Source organism: Callorhinus ursinus, unplaced genomic scaffold (genome assembly GCF_003265705.2).
Source record: "Callorhinus ursinus isolate GAN/ISIS: 27379988/994484 unplaced genomic scaffold, GSC_fseal_2.0 scaffold30, whole genome shotgun sequence".
In the NCBI taxonomy this organism is placed as follows: domain Eukaryota; kingdom Metazoa; phylum Chordata; class Mammalia; order Carnivora; family Otariidae; genus Callorhinus; species Callorhinus ursinus.
Window position 1 is genome coordinate 19657048 of NW_027397092.1, and position 21595 is coordinate 19678642.

At 38.1% G+C, this 21595-nt stretch overlaps 1 protein-coding gene and 1 pseudogene across 1 annotated transcript; one reads left to right on the plus strand and one right to left on the minus strand.

Annotated features, from left to right (window-relative positions):
* The first annotated feature begins 1097 nt into the window (after positions 1-1097).
* LOC112815053 (F-box/LRR-repeat protein 21-like) lies at positions 1098-7261 on the plus strand (annotated as a pseudogene).
* A 4204-nt stretch (positions 7262-11465) lies between these two features.
* On the minus strand, positions 11466-19780 carry LECT2 (leukocyte cell derived chemotaxin 2). The gene is made up of 4 exons (XM_025860862.2): positions 19514-19780; positions 17920-18016; positions 16472-16617; positions 11466-11916 (listed from the first exon to the last, which is right to left on the minus strand). Exons 1-4 carry the CDS (start codon positions 19557-19559, stop codon positions 11750-11752), a joined length of 456 nt encoding a protein of 151 aa, XP_025716647.1. The 5' UTR covers positions 19560-19780; the 3' UTR covers positions 11466-11749.
* Between the last annotated feature and the right edge of the window lie 1815 nt (positions 19781-21595).

The window sequence follows — 21595 nt, forward strand, 5'->3', positions numbered from 1 at the left end:
AGCTTTGCACCTATTTTTGTTTTCCATTTTAGTTTTCCAAACCCTAAAGATGACCCTTCATTTTGTTCAGCAACTTTATAGGTCAGCCATGCTTTGGGATCCAACTCTATTATGGCTAAGAAGTGTTTCACATCAGACAGAGATATATACATTTCTAACATTCAAGGATGAAAAGTGGGTTAAATAGTCAACCAAAGTTAAATAAAGTGGAGAACCACTTTTTCCATTATTTTGTCTCTCAAATAATTGAATACTTAAAACACTTTGGATTCTTATGTAGAATATATGTACAAGATAACCCTATATACAGGTTCCAGATACTATATATCTGGACCTGAAATTTGTTGTAACTTAGTTGTGTCTCACGCTGGCTCCTACATGGAAATGCATCTTGCCTTTTTGTTGGGGAAGAATGCTCATCCCTTTGCTATTTTACATTTGCTCCTGAGGGTCAGGTGTGTTGCTGTGTCCTGGGTTTCACCTGAAAATTGTGCTTCAAATTAAGTAATGAAATTAGTTCAGGGAAATGCATTAGATAATTTAAGACAACAAGAATGACTGCAACATTTATTAAGCCTTTACTATATGTTCTGGTACTTAAGTACTTTAATCCTCACAACTGCCTTATGAGATTAGGTACTGCTGTTTTCCCTGCTTTTCAGATGAGGAGGCTGAGGCTTAATTTATTCAAAAAGGGATCACATGGTTAGTAAATGGCCGAGCTGGGGCTTTTCCAGGCCTCTGCTTTTGATAACGTTTTACTATCTTTCAGGACCCCAGGAGTTGTTAGCACAATTGCATTGTGATGCTTTCTTCTCTGTAGGAGATAGAATACAGTAACTGACCAGGAATAAACCTGCGAGACACACTGCTTCCGTGGACGTTCCCTTTTGGAAGCCTCCCCAACCATTCCCTCCCATACATGAACTCAATCACATGTCATTGCTTTATTCTTCCAGTGCAACTTGTCCCCATGTCAGGGATGGCATTTATCATGGTATTTCACCATTTGTCCGTAGCCCTTGGAGAGCAAGCTCCCTATTACCTCTGTATCCCTAGCACGTGGCACTTCCTATCAATGCAATGCAGTGGAAGATTACTATTAAAATTTGTGTAACTGTTTTTCATTTTCTAATGTTACTCTGTGCAATTAGAGTACATCTGTCTGATGGATAGGTGGAAAATATGATCACAAAATCTTTAAATGTTTACAGAATGAAGAGGAACAATTTATCTGTTGTGAATAAAATTGTCCAGTCTTCACCAGCCGTGAACCAACCAAAAGTTGGGTTCTACTCTTCTCTCAACCACACCCATATGCACACTGTCCTTATAGACTGGGGGAGTTTGCCTCACTATGTAGCATTACGCATTTTTCAGTATCTTCCTTTAATCGGGCCCAGGCGTCTTCGGTATGTAGGAAATGGAATGAAGTTTTTCATACTCCTGACCTTTGGAGAAAGTCTGAATTTGAACTGAACCAATCAGTGACTTCGTATTTTAAGTCCACCCATCCCGATCTCATTCAGCAGATCAGTAAAAGGCATGCTATCCGTCTCCAGTATGTCAGCTTTAAGGTAAGAAAAATAAGCATTAAAGAGAAACGAGTTACGTTTCATTAATGTCATTTTTCTGTATCTAGATCCTTATGTGGAAGCAGTCAGTGAATTTCACAGAATTTTTACTCCAAGCTCTGTCCTGCTCTTCTGTAATTATTTGCATAGATTGAGGTGTAGAACTTGAGCTGTAACTTAAACCTCAGTTTCCTTCATTTGGATGGTATTACTAAAATTCAGGTCATTGTAAAGGATTTGAAAGTCTGGAGCACTTAGAAGTTTACTTTGTCATCAGTTCTATTTCTCACTTTTTGTCTGAGACCTTTTGTATAAAGAAGAAATACTAATTTGTTTGTAGCTTGACAGGATACATACAATTTTGCAATTGAATTCTGTTACATAGTTATAGTTCCAATAAATTTCTGATAACTCACCTTCAGGAAATAAAAATTTAAAATTGTTTGTATAGGTGGATAGTAGTACTGAATCAGTGGAAGCTGCCTGCGATATACTTTCTCAGCTGGTAAATTGTTCTATCCAGACCTTGGGCTTGATTTCAATGGCCAAGCCAAGTTTTATGGATGTGTCAAAGGTAAAGATACCAGGCTTTTTTGTGAGAGACACAAAAATTCTCAAATATTTCAATCTAGGCCAAAAGGATTTTTTTCCTAAAAACATACCACGTCCTCCTTATGTTCAAAGAATTACTTAAAGCAGTTTTCTACTGACTAACGCTTACTTTTGCTGAAATAGTTTATGCATGGTTTCATCCTTTGGATATATTTTGTAATTTTAATCATTGTTTCTACGGTAGCTATCATTAATATAAAATTTAGATGTTATACTTAGGATTTTCAAGTGCCAGTTAGTTTCTTTGAATACAGAGTGTGTATGGCCAACAGTGGATGTTTTTCTTGTCATTCTGTATCCTCTCCATTGGAGGTTAGAACAATATAGTACTAAGTGAACTATACCAGTTAGGATGATGTTGGATTCTGTAAAATAGAAACTCCGAAACAATAGAAGCTTAAACAGCACGGCTGGAGTTTCTTTCTCTTACATTAAAGAAATCCATGCATGAACACAGCTGGTATGAAGTTGTTAGGACCCCGAGCTCCTTCCAGGCATCCCATGTTCTTGTAGGCATTTCAGATGGCTTTCTGAGCTCCAGCCATCACGTCCTGTTCTAGGCAGGAGGGCGGAGGAAATGGGGAAAGAAGGGTATGCCCCCTGCTTTTCAAGGAACGCTAGCCATGAGTACCACATAATGTTTCTGTTGCGGTCTCATTGGCCAGCACTTAACTGTGTGGCCGGAACCAGGTTTCTGGGAGATGAAGGTAAAATGTTTTTTAGCGGACTGGTAATGTGCCCAGCTCAAAATTGAGACCCAATTACCAAAGAAAGAAAGGATGAATGGGTGTTAGGAAGCCACCAGCCGTCCCTGCCGCATAAACTAACTGTCTTCACTCAGGCTTCAGCTTGGATTCCATCTCCTCGGGCAGCCTTCCTAGACCACTTTGGCTAAAGCAGTGGCCCTTCTTCCAGTTAACACTCTGCGGTGCGAATACGTATTTTCTTTACATCATTCATGAGTACTTGAAATTACCGTCATTATTTAACATGTCTGTTCTCATCCCCTAGAACAAAACACACACTCTTTGAAGGCAGTGGATTCTGTTTTGCTTATTTACCATTAGAAACCCGGAGTTAGAGTGTAGTGCCTGATATATAATAAACACTAAGTTATGGTTGTCAGTAAAACTGGCTGATGAAAACCTTCCTGTGGAAGAGGGTAGAGGAATAGTAGCATCTTCTCTCTCATAAACTGGGTCATGGCTCTCAAGCATTTCACTAGGCTGTTTATCTCTTCAAGAGATAGTCAGAGGAAAATGGGTCATTTGGGGATTAGAGTAATATGAACAATCAGATGAAAACTTACTACGTCTCAGTAGTTATTTCCTTGTGTATGAATGATGGAGTCAGCTTAGCCCGAAATTCTTAGAGTCTCTGCTGCCTCAAATGCTGCACAGCAGCTTCAGTTCTGGGCTAGCTGGTGTAATCACCAGCGCGAGGCGACGGTGATTAGCAGACTCCCTTCCTTGCAAACTCTGCCTTTACAGTAAAATGAGTCGAGTGGCTTCTGGCAAAGTCATGCATCTCTCTGAGTGTCAAGTTTTTTCACTTGTCAACTGAGGAAAGATAGGATAAAAGTGCAGTATTTTGCTAGGCGTAAAGAGTGCTAAAGGAGTATGTGGATACCATCATGAGGCAGGTCCTCTAATGCTGGAATACAGCCTTCAAGACTAAGCGTCCGGTGAGAGTTGATTAAAGGGAAAAAATAAACCTTATATTTCTTAAGGAAAAAGTGATGTATTTCTCTAATAATTTTTGGCACAAAATTCAGTAAAGAGATCTAGCCATCCACCATTTAAAAATTTATATTAATTAAATTACAATTAATATAAACCATCATGTTTTTTAAAAAATGAACTGAGAGTTATAACCAATTTGGTCATTGTCATAGGAATAAAAGAACCTTTAGTAGAATCCAAATTGACTTTGAAAAAGGAAAAATGATCATGCCTGGATTTGGTTTTCAGATTTTCTATCTGTCAAAAAATAGTGGATCTGAAAACTTGTGAAATTATACCCATTTTGGAGTCAAACTATAAATAAGCTTTTGTTTGTCAATCTTCAAAACATAGAAAGTTTTTAAAATGTATCTTTATTGGGACACCTGGGTGACTCAGTCGGTTAAGCATATGCCTTCGGCTCAAGTCGTGATTTCAGGGTCCTGGCATCGAGCCCCATTTCGGGCTCCCTGCTCAGTGGGGATTCTGCTTCTCCCTTTCTCTCTGCTCCTTCCCCCTGCTCATGCTCTCTCTCTCCCTTTCTCTCTCTCAAATAAATAAAAATCTTAAAAATTAGGGGCGCCTGGGTGGATCAGTCGGTTAAGCATCTGCCTTCCACTCAGGTCATGATCCCATGGTCCTGGGATCAAGCCCCACGTCAGGCTCCCTGCTCAGCAGGGAGCCCTGCTTCTCCTTCTCCCTCTGCTGCTCCCCCGGCTTGTGCTCTGTCTCTAAAAATCTTAAAAGAAAAAAAAAAGATCTTAAAAATTAAAAAAAAAATCTTAAAAAAATCTTATGTTTATTTAGATAACTTACTAGCAAAAAGCATATCACTGAAGAATAAGATCGTTTATTTATTCATCAACAAATATTTATTGATCTCCTACAGTGTGCCAGATATTATTTTAGCTGCTGGAAATATAGGGGTGAATAAAACATGAAAATTTTGTTTGTTCTATGGCAGGGATTGAAAGGGTCAGACGGTAAGTATGGGCTTCACAGACTGTAATACTGGAGCTCCTCCACTCCAGTCTCGTAGTGTGAAAGCAGACATAGTGTGTAAATGAAGGAGCATGACTGCATGCCAGTCAGACTTTGTGGACACTGTAAGTTTCTTGTAATTTTCACATGTCACAAAATATTATTCTGGACAAAATGTTTTTCAACTGTTTACAAATATGAAAACCATTTTTGACTCAAGAGCTAGACAGTAACAGACGAGGCTGGATTTGGCCCACAGGTCATAATTTGCCAACCCCTATTCTAGGAAATAAATACAATTATATTCTTTTAATATTGAAAATCAAATCCTTAGGATTGAAATAATTGGAAGGTGTGTTATGAAATCTTTAAGAAGTGTTTTTGACTGGCTAATGGTGTCATGAAAAATGCTAATATGTTGATTGCTTTTATTATGTTATTGTTAGTATCTGTGGATATAGTTTCAGTGAACTATTTGATTGAAGCTGTAGATTTTTAAATAACATTTTCATAATTCTTTTCTTATTGCCGTGCAAGTCCCATTTTGTGTCAGCACTTAACATTTGTCTTTGTCAACTCAAAATCGTTATCATCGATCAAAATTGAAGACACACCAGTGGATGATCCTTCATTGAAAATTCTAGTGGCCAACAACAGTGGTACTCTAAGACTCCTAAAAATGAGTAGCTGTCCTCATGTTTCCTCTGATGGTAGGTTATATCTTTTTAAGCTTGGATGATGTTTTTCATATACTAACAGTATAATATATATTATATGTAATACATATAATATATACTATTATACTGTTAGTATAGTATATAATATATATTATAGTATATAGTATATATGTATATATACTGTACTATATATATTATACTTTATGTGCATATTGAAAACTACATGCTTATGAAACGTAATTGAAAAAAGTAATCTTTTTTCGAAAAGAAGTCTTAATCCATAAGGTAGACATAGTTTAAATTGCTTCTAAAAGTATTTTAGTCATATGTATATTTTATTATACATGTTTTTTATTATTACATATTTATAGATATATGTGTAATATATATGTATATGTATCTATCTATCTATATATATCTTGACATCATGAGAGAGAGAGAGCCAAAGAGAGATCTAGTTGGGGGAGGGAGGGCAGAAGGAGAGGGAGAGAGAATCCTCAAGCAGACTCCCTGCTGAGCACAGAGCCCAATGCGGGGCTCCATCCCAGGACCCTGAGATCATTACCTGAGCCTAAATCAAGACTCGGCCACTTAACGGACCAAGTCGACCAGCACCTCGTTTGATGTCTATTTTAGCAAATAATGAATAACTGATGTCAAATTTAAGTTTATAAGATGTTATATTAGTATCAGTGTGATTCTTGGTTCTTAAGGATTTTTCCCCATTTCCTGCAGGAATCCTTTGTGTAGCTGATCGCTGTCAAGGGCTTAAAGAACTGGCGTTGAACTATTACATCCTAAGTGATGAACTTCTCCTAGCACTTTCAAGTGAAACTAATGTTAACCTAGAGCATCTTCGAATTGATGCTGTGAGTGAAAATCCTGGACAAATTGAGTTTCATTCTATTAAAAGACAAAGTTGGGATGCACTTATTAAACACTCCCCTGGAGTGGATGTTTTTATGTATTTCTTTTTATATGAAGAAGAATTTGAGGCATTCTTCAAAGAAGAAACCCCTGTTACCTTTATTTTGGTCGCTCAGTAAGCAAAGCAGTTCTAGGACGAATAGGCCTTAACTGTCCATGACTAATTGAGTTAGTGGTATATGCTCATGGTCTTCAGACTCTTGATACTGAACTTATTTGTATTGCTGAACACTGTAAAAACTTAACAGCCTTGGGCCTCAGTGGATATGAAGTTAGCTGCAGTACATTCGTCGAATTTGTAAGACTGTGTGGGAAAAGACTAACCCAGCTCTCTGTAATGGAAGACGTTTTGATCCCTGATGATGAGTATAGCCTAGATTAAGTTCACACTGAAGGCTCCAAACACCTGGGAAGAATATGGTTCCCTGATGTCCTACCTGTCTGGTAATTGGCTACCAAAGATTCTTAATTTTTTTTTTAAACCATTAAGATTAGCTTCTTCCTTTCTATGCAAATATAAATTTTAAGATACATTGCTAACTATTTTAGGTAAAATATCTTATCATTTGCAAACTGTCTTAATGGATTGCAGCAGAAACATGTGAAAAATTATGAGAAATGTTTAGCCAGAAATTTCCATAAATAGGACATAGACCCTGTATTGTGGATTAGGTAGGTGGTAGGCTAAAAACTACACGTGGTTTGTAGATGAGTTCCTCAGACTTTGTTGAAGGCACATTTTAGCTTGCTAAATAAATTTATAATATTGAGCTTTGGATCCCTAAATTATGACATATATAACTTTATACTGCTTTAATTGCTTCTCTTTCATCTTGGTATGAATATATTTTACAAGATATGTAGTTTTAAAATCTAAGTAAAATAAAAATATAGACACAGAGGCTGACTTAATTGTACTTAATTTTTAGCACTATATAAGATCGTATTATAACTCAAACAATTTCTAATTTCTAACACACTTTGAATTCTACTTTATTACATTAACTCAGGAGAAGATGGGCATGAGATTAAAATTAATACTGATCATTTTGTAAAGATACCGTGATTATTAATTGGTTAAATATGCTACTGAGATCGCTTCTCGGCCTTTTGGCTAAGATTAAGTGAAAAACGTACATTTTGCGGAGTGTCTTTGGGAGGGAATCTGCATGTACTGACCTACTACTCTGTCTGGAACCGTGCTAGAGATCCTTTGCAGAAGGGATCTTATAATTTAATTAGTAACCCAGCTAAAACTCTTTAGTAGTTATGGATTGCCGTTAGGGTAAAGATATATCCTTAAAATGATCTACAAGACCCTATATGGTCTGTCATCTCCCTGCTTCTTTGCCCTCATTGCTCACGGAGCTTCCCCTTGCTTTTCTGCTCCATTCTCTTGAAGGTCCTTAAGACTGCCATGGGCCCTGTAGTCAGAGTGCATGAGGATATAGTCTCTTTCTACTTACGTCGCTCTCTTTGCTCCCTCAGATCTTTCCTTTAGATGTCATTTCCTCAGGAGAGCCTCTGACTCTCAGTACTCTGTGACTTCCATTTGTGGCACTTACCACCATTGTAATTTGCCATTCCCTTGTATGGTTATTCTCTGCTAATTCTACTGCACTGTGAGCTTTATCAGTGCAAGAACACTGTCAGGTTTTGCTCACTGTTGTATCCCTAGCATCTAGCATAATATTTAGCAAATAGTAGACACTCAGTAAATTTTACTTAGGTACTTTCATTTCCAGAGTTGTTCCCTTATGTCTTTCTCCAACATCTTCATTTTCTTTCTAAGAAAGCAATTAAACTTAAAAAAATATGTTTATTTTCCAGCTTTGCACATTTTTTAATTAGGAAAAATTTTAAATATTCTTACTTGTTAAATTAGAATTACCATACCTTGTGGTTTGTAAGTGGTAATTTTTAAAAAGAGCATATTTTATGTCTCTCTTTTTGTAGAGAGTTACTTGTGCAACCATTCTCCACACTGTACCACGTCCTTTCTCACGGTGAGCTCTGTAAGAACGGGCATCTTCCCTCCTTCACCTTTGTGTTTGAGACTCTCAGATTGCTGTGTGGCACATTCGTATACCCTCAATAAATGTGAGTGGAGCTGAAATACTGTTTAAAGAATCAGATTCTTAAAGACAGTTGTTACTATTGCAGATCATGTGATTTGTACCTTAAGATTTCGGGAGAGTACAGAAGCAACATATTGTAGGGCACTCAAGGTCTGGTTAGGATAACAGGACAGACATAAAGGAAATGGCAAACCTGAGTTGGAGGGTCAGGCTGGTTGGAGGTCAGAGCAATGATGGAAATACTGGAGAGGTGAACTCTGGTCTCACTGGCTAACGTGATGTGCAGTGGAGGAGTAGGGTGGGAGTATATATACCTGTATAGTGGGTGGTAGGATGCCAGTGTTGGTTTCACTAAAGAGTAAAACAGAGAGGGACTGACGAAGGGAGATCAAGGTGGAGTTTCTGCCTGTTGCCTGCTAGCACAGAACAATAATGAGTACCCGTGGCCTCTTGTACATTGATGAGAAGTTGCCACTCTAAAAGGTGGTCTTTAGTAGTGGTTTTTATTAGTGGTTTTTAGTAGTCGGACCTAGTAAACTAAGCACTATAAGAACTCTTAAACGAAAACTCAATAGAATTGATCAGCTCATTTTCATGACCCTGGTTGGCCTAACATACTGGGTTTATAACTTCAATAGCAAACATTTTTAGGATAGCCGAATCAAGACAAGAAAGTAGAGAGTATTTTTATGCTTTATATAATGAAAATGTCTTCATTTACTTTGGAAGTCTATGAAAAGTACTGTTTACTTAAGATTAGAGGATTCTAGATTAAAATGGCCACTTACCTTGTTCTTCCATTAAATTACCTTTCTGCAGAAAACTCAAAACATTTTATAAGTAAAAATTAATTGTGTTTGCATTATTAATTTACAGTCATCAAACCTAGTATCTGGGTCACAGTTTCCAAAGTATATTTTACGGTCATTTTCAGTAAGGAAAAATATGTTATTCAGTACCATCACTTCTCTGTCATTTGAACCTTAACAATACTTTAAACTGAACATTTTGACACCCAGATCTAAAAAGAAAAGGAAATTAAAAAAAAAAGACAAAAAAACCCTCTGATGAAGCACACCAGAGGGCGCCGTATTCTGGTTCTTCCTGAGAGAACAGTCCTTTAGACTGCAGTTTGCATTTCCATTGAACAGGTATGAGAGTGCTTATGGAGTGCTAGGCAAAAGGGACCGTTCTTGTTTTACCTTGCGGAAGCTCTCCGTTCCAGGTAACGAGTCTGGTTTTTAAAACAGTCACTTAAGAAGGTTAATTATTTATTGTTCAAACATTTTAGAGCTCCTTTAAAAATTGTCTCTGTGCTAATTCCTATTTTGTGTTCTGAATGGGAACACAGCCTTTGTCCTTTGAAAGCAAATTTAATTTCTGGAAACAACCTAAAGTGATTTGGCACTACGGAGATTAATAAGGTAGATGGTCAAACCAGACAGTGTTGGTTATAGTTTTTTTCTTAAAAAACTAAAAATTAAATTCTTAATTTGTTAGCTTTACATGAGATGTTATGAAATGGTAGAGAATAATATGTAATTGGATATGAGAATATACCAGTTGTGTTGTAGAAACTGAAGTGAGAGTCATCATTAACTCTTTCTTCTTTCTGACCACCCACCGGCAAGTCTTGTTACTTACTATAACATGTTATCATAATAAATACTCATGAAATCACCTCCCAGCTGTAAAATGGCAACATTGACATGACAATAACTTTAATTTTTCTGCGTGGCTTCCCTTACTTAGTCCTGAGGTAACTAGTGTTCATCATTTGCTTGACTTCCTTTTCATATACTTTTATCACATATATATGTGTTCCTAAAAATTACATTTTGGTTTTAATTGTTTTGACTTTATAAAGAGTATCCTACTATATATAATCTTAGGCCTTTTGTTTAAACTCAGAATGACATTGCTATGACTCATCCATTTTGTTACGTTTAGCTGAGGCTCATTTATTGTGACCACTGTACACTATTTCATTCTGTGACTAAATCACAGTTCATTTGTTCATATCAACTGTAGATAAGCATTTGAGTTGTTCCAGGGTTTGCCATGACAAATAGTGACATCATGGACATTCTTATACGTATGTCCTAGCATACAAATGCAGCTACTCTCCGATAATAAAGCTCAAATAATATAATTAATTATATTTTCCTCTAGCACATCTGTACTAAGAATGGAATCTTTCTGCTGGAGTTTTCTACATTCCAAAAGGATTTAAGCAAAAAATTCATGAAAAGTTTCCAGAATGATAAATTCAACTTACTCATTTCTTACTAACTAAAATCTAGGGAGCCAGTTATTTCTGGTCCTTGGAGCATTCGTATGGTCTTATTTCCCCTTCCTACCTGTTGTCAACATAACTAAGAAAGAATAATCTAGGTTAAAAATGATGTGTAGACATAAGTAGCTGTGGTAGGCATTTGGCTAGATGAGGCTGAGTTTCCATGAGGTACTTGGTTTCATGAGCTAAGTTCAGGTTAAAATAGACCTCTTTCTCATCCTAGTACCTCCCGTAATTCAGTCTTACTGAAATCGAGAATACGGATGTATTTTCTTGGACTGCCATAATTTATGATTTAGAAAGTGTTCTGCTCATATAGTGTGGGGAAGTGTGGATATGAAGACCAGCCAATTCCATCTTACCCATGCATACAGCTTACCCTTTGACCACTTTGACAAACCTGAGGATATTGCTGAAATGCTTCCCTACCTTTACTCAGAGTTTAACTCCAGTTTGTTCACTTAATATTTATGAAGTATGTGTGTGTGTCTGGCATTTTGCAACACTCTATTGTGCCAGGAAAACAGCTTCAGGCTTTTTCTTATTTTTAGGCAGAAAAGGTAGCTAGTCTTAGAAGTGTCAGAAATGCAGTCTGGAGAGACTGGAACTCGTATGTTTATTTGTTCTGTGTGTTCAGGACTGAGAAACTTTAAAAAACAAACAGGTAAAAACCCCTCAGATCCCACAGTTGACAGAAAAATCAGCGAACTCTCAGAAATTAGTTGACAATCAAACATTCAAGTGGCAATGAATTGAAACAGGCTGTTTTCTTTGTTGCGTGCATCATGTTATTTGGACACAAATTTCTTGAAGAGTAGGGGATGCATCCAGGTTTTTAAGGAGATGGTTTTATATTTAGTAGACCTGGTCATGTGTCTTCTACTTAGAGGTACATGGTAGGATCACTCAAGTCACAGTTTTCAATATGTATGTGGGATTGTATGCCAGGATAGACTTTCTGCAAGGGCAGTAGAGTTCCCAGTTTTTCTCCCTTCTTGATAGAACCTTTATATTTAACTGGCTTAATGTAGAACATTTTAACACAGAAACCTAAAAGAAAAGAAGTTAAATTAGTTATCATCTGGGTTTCAGTAGCCTTGAATCAGAAATTCAAAAAATAAGAACAAAAAAGAGAAGACAAAAAGAAATGAGACTTGATTGAACTCAGTGAGGGAACAGAGGAAGGTGACAAAATTCTATCAGAAATGAAGACTAGATGCCCAAGGGAGAATAGATTCAAATGAGGATTTAATGAAGACATTGAGAAATAGCAGAAAAACACTAGGTTGCTGAGAAAATTGAGACTTTTAACATATTTTCTTGTTCTCACCCAGGATAATTTCAACTCCAAGACCTATTCTAATAAAGTGATTAGACTTGAAAGACAAAGAAAAATGGACATAATTGGCACAAGAATGCAAATCTTTCTAAACATTGAAAGAAAAAAAATTTAAAAACAAAGACCCACCAAATGGAGAAGTAGAGTTAATACTGTAATTATAATGTAATATCACGATGTTGGGACCACATACATGAGGTATATCTATAAATGTTAACTCATCTGTTAAAAAAGAAAATTCCTACTGGCTTGAAAACCAAAACCCAACTCTATGCTGTATTCAATAAAACACAATGCAAGGGGTGCCTGGGTGGCTCAGTGCGTTAAGCATCTGTCTTCGGCTCAGGTCATGATCCCAGAGTCCTGGGATCGAGTCCCGCATCGGGCTCCCTGCTCAGTGGGGAGTCTGCTTCTCCCTCTCCCTCTGCCCCTCCCCCTGCTTGTGCTCCCTCTGTCTCTTTGTTACTCCTCAAATAAATAAATAGAATCTTTAAATAAAAGAAAAAGGCAAAGAATTAAGGGCTGGATCAAGATTTGTCAAGCAGATGGAAATAATAAGACAAGCAAGGGTTATGATTCTATTATCAGAGAGTATAACTCAAGCCGAAAATCACAGAAACAAGACAAAGGAGGACAATTTATACTGCAAAATACAATGAAGATACAGCAGTTGCAACTGTCCATATGCCAGATAACACAGAAACCATGTATAGAAAGCAGAGACTATCTGAGATACAGGGAGAAATAGAAACACACCAGTAATAGATTTTAACACACATATCAGTGAAAACAGGCAAGTGAACAGAAAACATAAGAAACGCCTTAGAGTTGTGCTGTCCTCCATGGTAGCCACTAGCTACACGTGGCTAGTCTGCACTTGAAGTGTAGCTAATCACAGATGTACTTTTAAGTATAAGATGCCTGATGGATTTTGGAGAGAGTACAAAAAAAGTAAAATATTAGTAATTTTTTGTTGCATTTTGAAATGATAATATTTTAAAGATACAGAGTTAAAATATATTATTAAAATTATTTTCCCTGTTTTTTAACTTTCTTAATGCAACTACTAGAAAATTTTGAATTATATACATGACTTTTATTCTATTGGACAGTACTGCTATAGAAAATCTAAACAAAATCAATACAGAAAGTCTTAGGTACATGTGAAACAGAGTATGTACACAGCCTCAACACTGGAAACCAATATGACAACTAATATTACAGTGCAGGAAGACCTAAATAAATGGAGGATATAACATGTCTATTCATTGGAAGATTCACTACTTTTAAGATAATCAATTTTTCTTGATCTATATAATCAGTGCAAACCCAGTCAAAGTCCCAGCAGAATTTTTGGTGGGAATTGATAAACTGATTCTATAGTGTATCTGGAAATGCCAGTGACCAAGAATTGTGAAGGCAATCTGAAAGAAGGACAAAAGTTGAAAGATTTATACTATCAGATATCAAGATGTATTTTAAAGCTACAGTAATGAAGACAGTGTGGTATTTGTGCAAGATTGACACAGTGACCAATGAAACACAATAGAAAGACCAGAAACAGACCTGTGTATATTCAGACCATCATTTATGACAAAAAATACTATACTGCAATAACAGTAGAGGAGAAAACAGTCTTGTCAAGTTAATGGTACTGAGTCAGATACCAATATGAGAAAAAAAGATCTTGATCCCTACCATATTCCTTACATAAAACCCAATCCCAAATGGATTGTACATTTAAATATGAAAGATGAAACAAAGTTTACAGATGAAAACAGTATTTTTATGACTTTAGGATGACAAATGGGTCTTAAACGGGTAAAAAGTGTGCTAACAATAAAGGAAAATATTAAATTGGACTGCATGAAAAATAAGAATTTTGTTTATTAAAAGACAGCATAAAGAAAGTGAAATGTAGAGGCACCTGGGTGGCTCAGTCGATTAAGCATCTGCCTTCGACTCAGGTCATGATATCAGGGGCCTTAGATGGAGCCCCACATTGGGTTCCTTGCTCAGCAGGGAACCTGCTTCTCCCTCTCCCTCTGCCTGTTTCTCTGCCTACTTGTGATCCCTCTCTCTCTCTCTATCAAATATTACAATCTTAAAAAAAGTGAAAGTGAAAGGTAATTCATGAAGTGGGAGAAGATATTTACAACACACAGATCTGACAGAGGACTCATATCTACAATACACCAAAAACTCCTACATACCAATAAGAAAAAGGCAGAAAATACAGGGCAAAATACTGGAATAGGCACCTCTCAAAAGATAATATCCATGTTATCAATAAATATGAAAAGGTGCTTAGTTGCACTAGCCATCAGGGAGATGCACATTAAAGCCAATGAGGTACCACTACATACTTAATCAGAATGGATGAAATGAAAAAGGTAGATAGTGCCAAGTATTGTATATGGAGCAACTGGAACTTTTATCCACTCCTGGTCGGTGTGTAAAATGGAAGAACTACTCTAGGAAACTAACAGTGGCTGCTAACGCAGAAGGTGAACATAGCCCAAGTGACCCAGCATGCCCACTCCTACAGCATTCTGCCCTCACTGTGTTGATGCCAATTATGCATTCAGGAACTGGGGAAATGGCCACAGAGTGGATTTGTGGACACACTGGGACCACTGTCAGATGGACCCTGATGAGAAACTACATTGATCACCTGACCTTGGAAGCCTCCAGTCTGACTCGTTGACCACAGTGGCCTTTTGGACATCCAGGATTAGTGTCATCTTTGAGTGAGTGTCCAGTAATCTCTAAGAAGCCTAATTATTTCTTCTTCCCCAATGTACAGCCATCCTGCTAAATAACTGCAGGTCCCTTTGAGGATAGCTAGAAGTAAGGTTCATTGGTATACATTTTCAGCCGTGTCACAGAGCCCTTCCTCAAAGAGACTCAGCCCCGGTTTCTTTCAAGGGGCTCTGGGATTGTGAACTGGGTCAAGTCTGGGAGTTGGTGGAGGGTGGGGGGAGGTTTTGTGACCCACTCTTGTGATGAGTAAAGTCACAGTTTTGTTCATCAGAGTGTTCCCATTTATACAAATCAAATAAAGCTTTAGTGCCCATGTGTTCAGCTCTTGGGTCACCATGATTAGTTAGACAATGCCACAGATCTCTGTGCTTCAGATGAATCTGATTACCGCTTCAGCTCTGTTGCCTGTTGGGTAACCATGCCAACCTTGGCCTTGTCTACTAAGTGGACCCTTTCCGGTGGCAGCAGTTTCTCTTGTCATTTTGGGCATATAGAGGACAGCTTCTCAAGAACCTGAGGTCCCTCACGGAGTGTTTCTTTCTCAGGGCTGGGGTGAGGGCAGTGTCTTCAGGGCTCACTTCCAAAAGGAATGCATATTTATGTTCATTACAAGATGCATGCAGGAAAGTTCATAGCATTTTCGTAGTCACCCAAAACAGGATGCTACCGAAATGTCCATTTAGAGAAGGATAATTACATAGATGAAGATGTATGCATGTAATGGAACAGCCTACATCATTGAGAATGAAATCACATGCAAAGCAAATCTTGCAGACATGATGTGGAATGAAAGAAGCCCCACAAAGAAGACTGCATACTGTTTCGTTCTGTTTATATCATTTCCCAAGACAGGCAAAACTAGCGTATGGTGGCATAGTGATTATCCTTGCTGGGAAGAATGAGTATAGATAGCCCAGGGGGGTCTCTCGGATGCTGCTGAATTTTTTTTTCTTGTTTGGGTGATGGTTATATAGTGTTACTTTGTGAAAGTTTAGGAGCTGTGTGCTTATGCTTTGTGCACTCTTCTGTGTGAGTGTTATACCTCAGTGGATTAAAAAAAAAAAACAAAACATAAAGAATAGGCCCATACCTGGAGTACTAGGTGACCCAACTTTACCTAGAACAAAGAGGCCTTGGAAAATATTTTCCAGTCAACTTTTGCAGGAATGCTAACATCTTTGAAGTGTGGGATTTTGGTAAATGAAAGTATCTACTTATTAAAGTGAATACTCTTGAAAGTGATTTTGTTTGTAGACTGTTGGACAAAACCACATGGGCCACAAGAAGAAAGTCCTTCAGTCAGCTGTGGGGTTAGGTAGAGTGTGTGCGTAAGGAAGATGGTATCAGGGGAAGAGCTGTTTTCGTTTGGTGCCCTATGTCCTTTCTATTGTAGATGTCATCATTTTGAAGGAAGTATGAAACTTTGGTCTATGGCAGATGCATTAAATAAATAACCATCAAACATTTCCAGGATGTGTCCCAGGTGTATACAACACCTCTTACCTCTTCCAGATATCCGAACACCGTTATTAATGGCATTTTTGCTTTTATAAGGCTTCTCCTGGCCCACAATCATTCCGGTGAAAGGTGCATACACGGTAGATCCATCAGAGCACAAGACATCCACACCTGGGTGAGACTTGTGATTTCTAGAATGTAAATAAGAATGAACAGACTGAGAAAATGCCCTGGGAACTTTATTGTCCAGAAATGTGGCGTTCGCTCACTGTTCCCAGACTAGGATATCAAACCCTGAAACTGGAGAACATGTTGGGATGTCCCAGGTTTCCTTACTCTTCTTTATCTCAATTTTAACCTCCCTACCTGCAGGTAGTAATAATCATATTGTAAAGATTAAAGCATTTAAGATAGTATTTGGTATTTAGAGAGCCTTTAAGAATTTATGAACTTTGATTACTATATGGCATTTTGGGGGAAATGAGACAGCTATCTCTGTAAGTAAATTTTATAGATATATGAATCTTAACCTCTTCAAGGCCACTTACAAAAGAGTTGTCTTTTTATGGGGACCTATCATAAAAGAATCACATTACCCTCATCTGATTTTTGTCTCAGTAATCCAGAAGTCATTATACACAGCATTTACTGTTGGGGCATCTGGGTGGCTCCAGCAGTGAAGTGTCCAACTCTTGGTTTCGGCTCAGGTCATGATCTCGGGGTCCTGGGATGGAGCCCCGAGTTGGGCTCTCCTCTCAGTGTGGAGTCTGCTTGGGATTCTCTCTCTCTCTCTCTCCCTCTGCCCCTCCCTGCTGTGTGCATGCTCTCTCCCCCTCTCTCTCTCTCAAGTAAATCTTTTTAAAACATCATTTACTGTATATGACATTTTAATACAGTGAGTGATAACTCCTGAATTTATTACAGTGAATGTAGCACAAACATGAAATGATCCCAGCTTGTGAGTGTTCTTTAAGTTGTCTCTGACAAGCCTCACTGTTGTCTTTATGCTCACTCTTACCAACCTCTTCTCCAGCCGAACAGGCTAGTACCTGAAAAGTCAGATTGATGACGATTGTTATATGTTTGTTCCCCTCCCTCTTTCTTTATTACATGCTGTGTTCCCAATTCAGAGCCCATACTTGAAGCAGAGTTCTTGGAAGCTACTCTAAAGATACTAGTACAGCTGCTTTCATCTCTGAATCCTGCTGTCAGAGAGAGGTGACTGTGAGCGCTTGAGGCAAGGACACTAAGCAGAGAGGTTAAGAACCATTAAGAATACCTTTGAGCAGGGCGCCTGGGTGGCTCAGTCGGTTAAGTGACTGCCTTCAGCTCAGGTCATGATCCTGGAGTCCTGGGATCGAGTCCCGCATCGGGCTCTCTGCTCAGCGGAGAGTCTGCTTCTCCCTCTGACCCTCCCCCCTCTCATACTCTCTTGCTCTCTCATCCTCTCTATCAAATAAATAAGTAAAATCTTAAAAAAAAAAAAAGAATACCTTTGAGCAGTGTACTGGCCACAGCCGTGACTGTCACACGTCCTGATCTCATTGGAAGACTTGCCGGCGCAGATACTAGCCCATGGTCCAGCCAGTGCTAAGAAAGAGAAACATGAGAAGCAGATTTTCTGACTTCACATATTTCCAGTCTCTGTTTATCTTACATGTCTCCCAGTGGATTCAAAAGTTCTGTTTTCACTAGTTTTTCTCTTTCTGTAGGTTCTGGGCAGGTCTGCCTTTTAACTCTGGATTCAGATGGAAAATTAGCTTTTTCCCTGGCCATAAAATTCTGTTTTATTACATACAGAGTATTTATAACTGTGTATTTATAAGCATTAATCTCCATCCTTACAGTTTGTTTCAGATTATTGACTCATGAGTGGCATAGATTGTGCTTTTCAAACTTTCTTTGCTTATTACTTGGGACCATTATGTTTAGGTGAAGCAAAAATGAACAGCATGGCTCAAAGAAATAATTCTAGAAATTCTAAAGTAACTTTGAAATGTTCCTTTATTGCCAGTCCTAATAATCAAATCCAAGAAAATGTTTGAATTAGAGAAGAAACAGACTCTGAACTAGCAAAGTTTATTTAGCACTAAATAAATCTCTTTCATATCCGCAAACATGGAGGAGAGAGATTCTTAGAAATAAGAACCTGTCAGACCAATTTAGCCTAGAGTGGAGGGAAAACACAAGGGAAAGAAGGGAGTAGAAATATTACCAGAAATAATTATATGAAAAATTGTATAGCAGTAAAGCTTGGAGGAGGGGCTGGCTGTCTCGGTGTATTTTGTACACACTTGTTTTAGGTAGAGCTTCTCTTTAGTAAGCAGTAGATAAATACTCAATTGAATTAAATTTCCTGGATTTCCAGTGTTAACATTCACAGAGAGATGCAGTTAGCAAACTCATCCTTTTATTTTGAAATAAACTAACAAAATAGAAGCAAAAGCAAGAACCAGCTAATTTGACTGTTGATTTTATTTAAAGATACTTTACTATTCATTAATATACGTGCTATGAGAGGAGCTACAGAATATGGCCATTAAAGTATATTCTTTAATATACTTTTTAGAAGATGGGTTTCAAATGTCTTATACCTTTGAGCCAAGCTTCAAGTCAACATCTTGATCGAGATATAATACCATCACTTTGGCAACAAATATTTATCCCTGGGATTTGAGGCAGATATTAGACAATTTATTAACTGACTCATTTTTCTCTCCTGACTCTTAAGGGAGCATTCCGCTTGTCCTAATCCACACCAGTTGCCGTTATCAGGAGTCCTCCAAATTCCATTCTTACACAGACTCTTTATTTTCTAATGATGTTCCAGTTAAATCCTAGACCAAGATTGACAGACTTTTCTTTTAAGTCCTCCATTCCACTTTTCTGTTTCCCTTGTTAAAGAATCACAATATTCAGGTGGAAATCATGGAGGGTCCCCTATCCCCAACCACATATTCTTCCTAGTCCATTTTCAGTCATCAACTACGTAAGTTTCTGTTGTGATTGTGATATTAATGACTTCTAAATCTTTTATTAAAATTTTTTTTAAATTAGCCGAGATTCTAAAATTGTTTTTTGACTTACCAGTTGACATCAAGACAGCAAAAACGAGGACTCCTGTGGGAAACATTTGGCTTTTGCTTTCCTTATGACGTTTCTTCCCCTGGTAATGTGAATTGCCCCCACGCTCTTTAAAGAACAGCCGGTTGAATTATTTAGCCTCAGAATGTTGCATCTCTCATTTTTTTTAATTTAGTGTGAGGTACACACAAAAAATACAAGAATGAAGCAAGTCAAAGTTGAATATTCCCTGGGTAGCTATTTGGGTCACATGTAGGACCTATGTAAAAGTGTTTGATCTGAAGAAGGTAATTTTATTGGAAATGCTGACTAAACATTAACAGAAAATGATAAGGCTAGGTGACTGTCTTCTGGGCCATGGCTGGCTTCATGAACGGCTGTGTACATAAGAAAAGTATAAAAATATGCACAGATTAACTTTAGTATAATAGGCACCCCTGAAGAGGGAGGGAAATAGAATTATGGAGGGGTATACAGAGTGCTTAAACTCTAAGATATTTTGTAAAAAATACGAAAAGCAAATAGGTAAAAGTATTAATTTGTTAATTATCAGAGGTAGATACAAGGCTATTGGTTATATTAATATATGCGATTTTCTGTATATTTCCAACATGTGTTAACACCTCCTTCTTGTTATGCTTAATATTATATGAGGCCCTGGGATTTCCTGTAGAAACATCCCCATGTAAATAATTTGTCGGGGGCTGTGGGAGACTGAGGTTGTGGCCCTTCCCTGCATCCACACTCTTACCATGTCTCTTTGGAGGCAGAGGTGTTTTCCCAACCTTTGCTGTGTGTCTCAGCTCTATGACCTGCTTTCACCAATCAAATGAGACACAAGTGATAGTTCACGAGTAGAGCCTGAGCCCTACAGGGAATTGTGTCTCTGACCTTGAGTTCTGCCTTCACTGTGCAGACAGCCTTCCCAGACTAACCTGCTGGCCCCTGGAAGAGAGTGAAAGTCACACGGAACAAACCCACCCTAGCCAGGCCACCCCAACTGCAGCCAGCCTGGCACACCCCCTCATTTACATTAGAAAACCATCAGCTCTCAGAATTATGGAGCATTAAGGAAATATTACGAGAGTTAAAGCAAATATAAGCTAGCTAACTGAACCCGTGTTCTGGAAGAGGCTGACTAATGTCCGTTTTGAACTGGCATCCCAGGGCCTGAAGGCACTCGCTGTTTTCTTGTGTATTATCAGGGATTGTGAGGAATGTTGAGGTGATGGCCACATGGTGGAGATCTTTTGATTAGAAACGCTGACCTGTTAATAGACAGCTTTGAATGAGACCTTTATCTTCTCTGAGCTGTACATCCTCACAAGGAAATGTATGTGGATGTCTGGTTACTTGTTGGGTTACAGTTACCGAAGGATGTTTAACGTTTGCAAGATAAGGTCAACTATCAGCATTAAGTTGACCTCTCATGTCTCCCCCATGCCTCATGCCTGGACCATTTTATTTTTATTAGCACTTTCACCAAAGGTAGATGGGTCAGGAGGAAGACAAATTGAAACTGGCTATAATTCCAGTTTGAGGACAGGGGTATTAAAAATGGCTTCCTGTATTGAGACTAAACTAGAAGTGACTTACCTCTTTCACCACATCGTTCTCCTCTCCTGTTAGAAAGGTTTGAAATAAAATAACTTGAGAGCTCATGCAATTGCAAGGCTTGATTGTTTCCTCCTGTCTTGTCCCTGCTTCTCTGTAACTCCGTCTCCTGCTTCCTCTGAGGTAGTAAGCTCGCCCGGAAATGCCAGAGGGAAGGGACTGGTTGGATTCAACTCGAGTTGATGAACCAGTTGGTTCTGATAAAAACCACTGAATCCTATACTTTGCTCTGATTAGCCAAAGAAAGCACTTGATTTTCTTATTTTAGGGCTAATTCTATCCTTTTGTTAATAATTTATTTTTACTAAGTAGCTATGTTTATTGTTCTGATTATATCAGTAATGTATTCTTTTTTTAAAGATTTTATTTATTTAATTTAGAGAGAGAGAAAGGGAGAGGGAGAGGGAGCTGGGGGAAAGGCAGAGGGGGAGGGAGGGAACCCCAAGCAGATGCCATGCTGAGCTCAGAGCC